Source organism: Pezoporus occidentalis, unplaced genomic scaffold (genome assembly GCF_034315485.1).
Source record: "Pezoporus occidentalis ecotype Australia unplaced genomic scaffold, CSIRO_AGI_Poc_V1 ctg130, whole genome shotgun sequence".
In the NCBI taxonomy this organism is placed as follows: Eukaryota; Metazoa; Chordata; class Aves; order Psittaciformes; family Psittacidae; genus Pezoporus; species Pezoporus occidentalis.
In genome coordinates this window covers 831,425-839,105 of record NW_026913104.1, presented here as the reverse complement: position 1 = coordinate 839,105, position 7,681 = coordinate 831,425, and the positions used below count along the sequence as shown (strand labels likewise).

Below are 7,681 nucleotides of genomic sequence, written 5' to 3'. Positions count from 1 at the left end.
GAAGACTCAGCTCGTGTGCACAGGGAGGGCCTCAGCTCCACGTAACCACATCTGTTGGCACTCTTCAGAACCAAATTCTTTGAGCAAGAGGCTGCTGGAGGCGATGTGTCCGCTGGCAGGCAGTGATGGACCAGAGCATCTTTGGGTCTGGCTATATGCGCTTTTCACTGCACTTTTCAACAGACCTCAGTGCAGTGAGGAGGGGTTTTAGGAGAGTATGTGGCGTGGAATGGTGATGCAGGGAGCCTGATGCGGATGAGGAAGTGATCTGCTTGTGTGCTCTTACCTTTGACATGTGTTGTAAAATCAAGTTGGAATGGGTATTGCAACTCATTCTGTGACCCTCACGTGAAGGACAGGCCCTCGTGTAGGACTGCTGTGATGCTGAACCTTTGTAACCTTTACACAGCCACTGCTAAACCTCTGCCCTGTAGCTGTGTATCTGCAGATACACACGTGTGTAACACTGCATCCATGCTGTTGTCAGCCAGGACGTGCATGGGTTCCTCTTTTCTCCTTAGGTGAGTAGCTCAGTGCTTCACCAAGCCCCTGTCAGCTCCTGGAGAGAGGGGACTTCTTGTCCTGCTTGCAGATGTGAGTGCCACCATCGAGTGCATGTCTTTGGGTACAGTCAGAGTGGGGCAGAGCTGAAAACTGGCCTCAGGTATCATCTGGTGCCCAGGAAGTAGCCCTGCTGCACAAAGGCTTCTCACACTTGGGTGCTTGAAGTCTTGCTTTATGCTTTTTGACTCCTACCTGCTTGTTTTGCTGGTAAGTTATTGGTGCTGTTGCTCCTTTCCCCACACCTCTGCAGTGCTGTGCAGCTCAGGGATGAGTAATGCTTCTTAAAGGAGTGTTCCTGAACCTTTGATGCTGGATGCGAGATTTAGCATTGAATCTCTGCATTTTCCATTGCAGGATGACTGTACATTCCTGTCAAGTGATTCATTTGACTCACAGACCTTGCCTACAAACCAAAATCCCTCTTCAGACCCTCGGAGCAAAAGGGATCTCGAGCACAAGCCCAGGTGCTGTGTTGAAGGCTCTGTGCTTTCCACAGCCGATGCTGGCACAAGCAGGTTGCAGTGTAAGGCTGTCCTTGTCCTCCCTACTGCTTGGTTTCCTCACATTCCATTTCAGTGACGTGTGACAGCTTTTCCTTGCTCCTTCCCCAGAGGGCCTGGGCAGAGCTGTTTCCCCTCAGCTTCCCCTCCACAGACGGGCCAGAGGCTCCTCGAGCACAGCAATGAACGTGAGGGGGAAGGAGGGGAGAGCGTGACCCGGGAGTGAGGCACAGCTCCGGTGCTGTGACTGCACCCGGGGGTCATTCCAGGCAGTGACACACAACATTGTGTTCTGCTCCTCCGATGGCATCCAGTACCTGCCCGAGCCTGGATTCACCCGGGTTTGCGTGTGAAGCTGCAGCGTTTGAGCTGTGACTCCTCTTAACGGGAGCTTTTGCAGTTTTGAGCGCTTCCAAGCTGTAATCCTGCTGGAATGACAGGTCCTTGGGATGCGCAGGCTGCTTGTGTGGTACGGCTGCAGCTGATTCCTTCATGGTCGGGTGTTAGAGCCTGACCTCTGAGCCCGAGCCCTGTGTGTGGGGATGGGAAGATGGAATGGGATGTGTAAGGAGCGGAAGGTGTAGCCCACGAGGAGTATGGTTCTGCAGAGCCCTGCTGACAGGAGGGACTTGCTCCCAGTCAGGCTTGTGGTCTCTTTAGGAGGTGCACGTCCTGGCCCTAGCCCACTGCAGCATCTCAGATGTCACTGTTAGCTATTCTCTAAGACTCCACCACATTCCATAACCGGGGAAAAGTTCTTGTTTTCCCTGAGGCAGCTGGTGCATTTAAGGAATTTCTGGTACGTGCTGGAGTAGAAACTCATTTTTGTACCTGACTCATGGAAAGTCAAGCTAATAATGTTGAAGCTCCTTTCTGGAGAGATGGACCAAGATCTGCACCACAGAGACCTCGGTGGCTGTGCCAGCTCTGCTCAACTCATTCCTCTCTTTACTGCCCCAACTCGAGCTGCAAACAGGGAAAGCCCCTTTGAAGGCACAAAGTGAGGCTTGGCTTTCTCCTCACTGGTTGCAGCGGGGAGAGCTGAGGCTCTGCCTGCTCACAGGGATCACAGTAAGGTACTTTCCGCACAGGACAGCAGCATCAGTGCGTTTGCTGATGGAGCTGAAAGCAGTTGGCTTCTGCTAATGGCTCTGGTTCACGTGCTCCAAAGGAGGAGCTGCCAGAGGGGATGGATAACAGCAGTATTGGGTGACTCTGCTTGGGAAAAGCTTTCTTGAGCTGTTCATGGCTGCTTCTGAATCCCGTTGGCCTTGGTGGGGGTGGAATGATCTCTGGTAGGGAAAGAAGATGTCACTTTCACAACTTCCACTCTCTAAAGTGAAAGCAACCCCTGAAAGTGACGTTTCCAACCTTCTTGCCTTGGAAGCTTGGTCACTGGCCTGGATGTGCTCTAAGATGTGCTCTCAGCTGCAGTAGCTCTTCTTGGGAAGCCAATTGCAAACTGCCTGGGTTATCTGGATTCTAGCACTGAGAGCAGTGAGGATTTAGTGCTGCCAGGCCTGCAGCTGGTAAACAAGCTTGTTTTACACCTGCATTTAAAGAGAGGGAGGAACAGCGATCACTTTGTGAGACAGGGCCTGGGTTTTCTTGCTGGCATGCTTCAAGTTCGTAGAAGTCTCCCGTACTTCCTGGTAATCTGTCCCTGGAGAGCAAGGGCATCACAAGTGGTAGCAGTGAATGAGCAGGGAGATGGGAAATGTGATCCTGAACCCCTGCAGGCTCCTCCCGCGCCTCCGTGTCAGGGGAGGTGGCGTTTGTCACTGGGCCTTGCGTAAGGATCTCCAGTGGCACAGATCCCGAGGAGCTGTGGAATGGGTTCAGTATGTGCTCAGCAGAGCTGCGTAGCGCTTACGTACAGCCCCGCAGCCCTGTGCAGGGGTTTGGGGTTACAGCGCCTCTGTGCAGCTCCGCAGGTACCTTTCTGTGCTGCCGTACGAGTTCCTTATAGAAGCCGTGTAAGGCAGCTCCCATCCCGACTTGGCAGCCTCTCCGTCTGCTCCTTGGGAGCTGCAGATGTGCATCCTGGAGCAGTTTCCTCCTGCTTGTGTTTCGGGCTGCCAGAGCACCGGGTTGTTCCCACGTGTGGAGCACGGCTGCAGAAGGTGATTTAAACAAATGGATGCCACTGCCCACTTCTCAGGCTCCTCGGTCAGGAGCCAGAGCAGTGCTGGTGGCTCCGGCTTGCCCACCCTGCCTCTCTCGCTTCCCACGTGGGCTGCAGAGCACCGTCTGTGGGCTCTTCCCCTCTTAAGGAGCAGGAATCCCTCAGCCAAGAGCAGCTTGTGCTTTGCTGGGACACAAGGAGGGAAGCTGGGTGCTGCTGGGTACCATCACACAGGGCACTGCTTCCTGGTGGTGCACGCTGGGATGAGTGGTTTGGTACCAGCAATGCCTGTTCCTGTGCGGTTTGTGGACAAAGGAATTTTTAGGGAATACCTACTTCTGGCTGTGTGAACTGGGGAGTTACCCTGATGCACAGCTTGCTGTGCTGCAGTAAGGTGCAGAAAATCAATAGCTGCATCCCTTTGTTCTTGTGAAAGTAAATAGCCTGCTGAAAGGACGAGTGGATGTGTTGCTGATGTGCTGGTGCTGGTGCTCCTGCCCTGCTTGGTGCAGGAAATGGGGAATGCCATGAAATGGAAAAACTGCTGGAGTCTGAGGTGGCTGCCTGGGTGGAAGGAACAATACCTGCTGTGCACTAAGGTACCAGCCGTGCTTGAGGTGAGCATCCCCCCTCTTCCCTTCCTGGAGTTGGGAGTACTTGTGTCTGGCCCCTCTGCTCGAACGCCCAGGCTGAGGCACACCGAGCTGCGTTGCAGACCTGTTGTAAGCCCCCCGTAGATGGGCTTTACTTGTTTGGGTTTTGTTTCCTCGCAGCTTCTGCACGTATAAAAGAGGCTTTGTCCTGCGTCAGGCCCTGAATTCCCATGTACAAGGGGAGGCATTGAGTGAACTCCAGGCTGTGGCTTTGCTTCCACGTGCCCCTGCTGCCTTCACCTGGATGCAGTGCTCGCCTCTGACTCAGTGTTTACTCTTCACTGTTTAAACATTCCCTAGAAATTCAGTCTTCCAAGCACATTCTGCTTCACACCAAGTGCCTGCAGAAGCCCAGTTGTGCAATGCCTACGCTCGTGTATTGGCTGCTGTCTTACTCCCTCAGAACAGGATTTACGGTGGCAAAGCAAAGCAGCAGCCACAATTAGAATTTGGGTACTACAACACTATGGCTGCCTTCAAAATAGCCCTGTCTGTGCTCCAGAAATAGCCCTTGTCCCTTGCTGTAACTCAGAGCTGGGGTGCAGTGATGGTTACTTGGCACACGTTGGTGCTGAGGGCAGGCAAACCCCCTGGACACCTTGCATCTGCCTTCCCAGTTGCTGTGAGAGTGCAGGTGCTCTGTCATGGTTTGGCTTTGAAGTAGGTTTTCAGCTCCTGAGAGCCTTATCTGTGGGTTTAAGCAATCCCTACTGATAAGGGGAATCAGATACTATTGTTGGAAGTGGCCTGTAGGCTGCCAGAGTGTTGGAGTTCAGAGCTACACCGAAGTGAGAGGGGATGCTTTAAAACACTGCTCTGTGCAGTTACTGCTGTGAATTCCTGTCAGGCTGCTGTGTTGGGAAACAAGCTTCAATCTTAGCCTAATCCTTGTGTTTCTGGGGGAAGAAGCAACCTTCCTAAAGCTCCACATCAGCCACGTGGAGCTTAAACACTGCTTTTCCTTCAGTGCCCATAGGGGCTCTGTCCTGAGTAGCATCCCTTGCAGGGCAGGATGAGTGGTGGTGGAGGGAGATCCCGGCCAGGCGTTCCTTGGATGTGCTGCTTTATGGGCACTGCCACCTCCCTGCAGAGGTGCTGCTGGTTGAGGTTTTAAGGTCACTGGTTTCAATCTCTCTAGTGCATATCTATGAATAACTGCAAATAATGAGACATGAAGGTGCAGGGGCATGGGGCAGGGCAGCGTTGCCCAGTCAGTGCTGCTCACACCAGCACCATCTGCTTTGCTTCTACTGCAAAGCACGTGCAGCATCGGGTGAGGAAAGGGCTCTCCGTGGCTGGGATGTTTATCCTGGTCACTGAGGGTTAATGTGGGGAAGGTTGCATTCCTTAGTTTCACTTTTGGCTTCTCTTCCCCAAAATTTCCACTTCATTTCATAACCATTCTGGAGTGAGGGGTGCTGATGCTGGAACCTCGGAGTCTGAATGTTCCTGTTTGCAATGCGAGGCTGAGGCAGCCATGGCTCTTCTCAGGCCCAGGGGAGAGTGGTACCGTCTTGCTGACAGTGACATTAACCCTCCTAAAGCAGCTCACTGGGGGAGCTTTAATTAACTTGGGGGTGGAGGCAGTGACCAGAGGTGATGGCTTTGGGAGGAGAAGGGTTTTGTGCTGTAGTCTGTGCCTGATGGAAATTGTGACATTTTGGCCTGTTGATGTGAAACCAGAGCTTATTCTGTGACGGCACATGTATTGGTGCCTCATGTGCACACAGGCACCGGGCTCCTTGGAGCAAAACCACTGCATGGGCTTTGTACTGGTACTGCTTTGGGCATATCAGTTGTCATTGTGCCTCAGAGCTGATAACCTCACCCAGAGCATCCTCGTGCTGCTGGGCATGCACTGGTGCTGTGGCCAGCAGTCTTGCTGAGCAGTGGGTACACACCAGCCCGCAGACATGCGCTGCCCTCGGCATTCCCAGCATGGAGCAGCCTGGCCGGGACCCTGCGTGTGCCTCTCCAAGGCAGGGCCTGTGTGAGGCATCTGGTGACGGGGCTGCTGCTTGTTTGTTCCCATAGAAACTGCCATCTGATCGTGAGGCAAAACCTCTGCTGGAAACCAGCCTCCAAGGATCTGAGTGCATCATCCAGATCCGGCATCCTGCTGTATCCTGCTGTACCCTTCCTGCTCCAGAGCCTGTGGTGTGGTGCAGTTAGCACCTTGGAATAGCCTCAGCAGTAAAGGTGATGCTGTCACTGGTGGTGAAGCTGGCAATTGCTTGGTGCTGGTTCCTTGGTGTAGGGTGTTTGGTGTTCTCACTGGGGTTGTGGGAGCTGGGCTGCCTGCAGACCCTTTGAGAAGTGCCTGTGATTCCCGGGATACCCCAAGAGTTTGGGGTTTGGCAGTCATGGAGTTGTCCAGTATTACAGCATAACTCCCTCTTCTGCAGGCGTGTGCTGTAGTGCTGCCTATTGCCGTGGTATATATTGAATATCCAAGTAGATTGACTTTGGTATAGAGCAGACAACCCTTACAGGTATTCCCAGATGGACTTGATGGAATATGCAGTCCCATCTTAGCCATTGCTTTAGACTCTCTCTGATACTCTTGCAATCCCAATGTGATAGTTAATGTTCCTACAGCCTTCTTTAACCAGGAGCTGTTACCCTTCAGAACAGAGCTGCAGTTAATGTAAGTACACATGAGGAGTGCTGTGTGTGCTGCAGAACCTCCTCCCTGGAATGTGGGCAGGATTCCGTGTCACAGCTCCGCACGGAGCCACCGCCACTCGGGCTGTGGCGAGGCGCAGGGTGAGTGAAAGGGATTGTTATATGGGATGACAGATTCCTCTGGAGGCTGTTGCTGTGTGCAGAAGGGAAGCCAAGACATCAGTGCCTAATATCTTCCAGAAGTGCTCTGCTTTAACCCTTGAGGAGCCTCAGGAAATCAGTTGGAAGCCACTGCAAAGGCTCCCTGTGACTGCTGCACATCCTGATCCATTGCCAGTTAGTTTTCCTGTTGGCAGCTTACAGCAATGGGATTTCTTGTGCTGTGTGGAAGACTGGGGAGCTGAACCAGAGCCACCCTTACTGTGTGTTGCTCTTGTCATTAAGAACTAGCTGCTGCTCTGGCTTGTTGAGAGATGGTTGCGGTGCTCGTCAGCAGCTTTCCCTCCCCTTCTTGCTGCTGTGCTTTCTGGCAGCCCAGGCTCCTGCGGGATCCTGCTCCATCCCCCTTGGATGCTCGGCTCTTCCCATCACTGCCGAGGTGCGGAGCTGAGCACACATGAGCTGCTTTGTGCTTCCCCTCCTACATGCAGTGCAGAGCGATGTGCGCTGCTTTACCTGATGGGAAATGGGGCAGATAAAGGCAGGAACATCCTGTGTTGTCACCACGTTTTCCCCGGCCTTTCCTCCATTCCCCTTCATTTAAAGGAGGTTGGTGCCACATTGCACAGGCATGGCCCGACCTTGCTGGTTTTGAACAGGAGTTCAGCTGCTGAATGACTTTATGGGAGGAGAGTGATTGAGGAACCAGTTTGAAGGTGCCCTCAGAAGGAGGATGACCCGTGCTGAAAGGGACCAAGGTGAGCAAGTGTCTTCCCAGGCTTTGATTGCCCTTTTGGCTTCACTTGTGTGCAGAGTGCAGGCTGCGGCTTACACACCATAGCCAGGCTTACGTGACCAGGATCTGCCCGTTTGATGTGTGAACTGCTTTACATCCATGTAAATGCTCCTCCATAAGGCCCTGTGCCGGGTTAACTGAGCTCATTCAGAAACCGGTTTTAATTAGCAAGTGCAGTCTTTGTCTAGGAAGTGCCAAGATGGTGTTTGGTTTGCACAGGAGCCACGGAGGTAGTGCTGCAGTGCTGTCAGCACAGCAC

At 53.1% G+C, this 7,681-nt stretch overlaps 3 protein-coding genes across 3 annotated transcripts in view; 1 reads left to right on the top strand and 2 right to left on the bottom strand.

The window, feature by feature from the left end:
* The window catches only part of SIDT2 (SID1 transmembrane family member 2), a 553,125-nt gene that overhangs the window by 24,654 nt on the left and 520,790 nt on the right, over positions 1–7,681 (bottom strand). The gene's annotated exons all lie outside the window — the stretch shown is intronic.
* PAFAH1B2 (platelet activating factor acetylhydrolase 1b catalytic subunit 2) overlaps positions 1–7,681 on the bottom strand; it is a 497,498-nt gene that overhangs the window by 16,984 nt on the left and 472,833 nt on the right. The window lies entirely within an intron of this gene.
* SIK3 (SIK family kinase 3) overlaps positions 6,124–7,681 on the top strand; it is a 37,236-nt gene continuing 35,678 nt past the window's right edge. Inside the window, exon 1 of the mRNA XM_062608569.1 lies at positions 6,124–6,608. Within this exon, the coding sequence (XP_062464553.1) occupies positions 6,540–6,608 (69 nt within the window). The 5' untranslated portion in view covers positions 6,124–6,539. The remainder of the gene's footprint in view (positions 6,609–7,681) is intronic.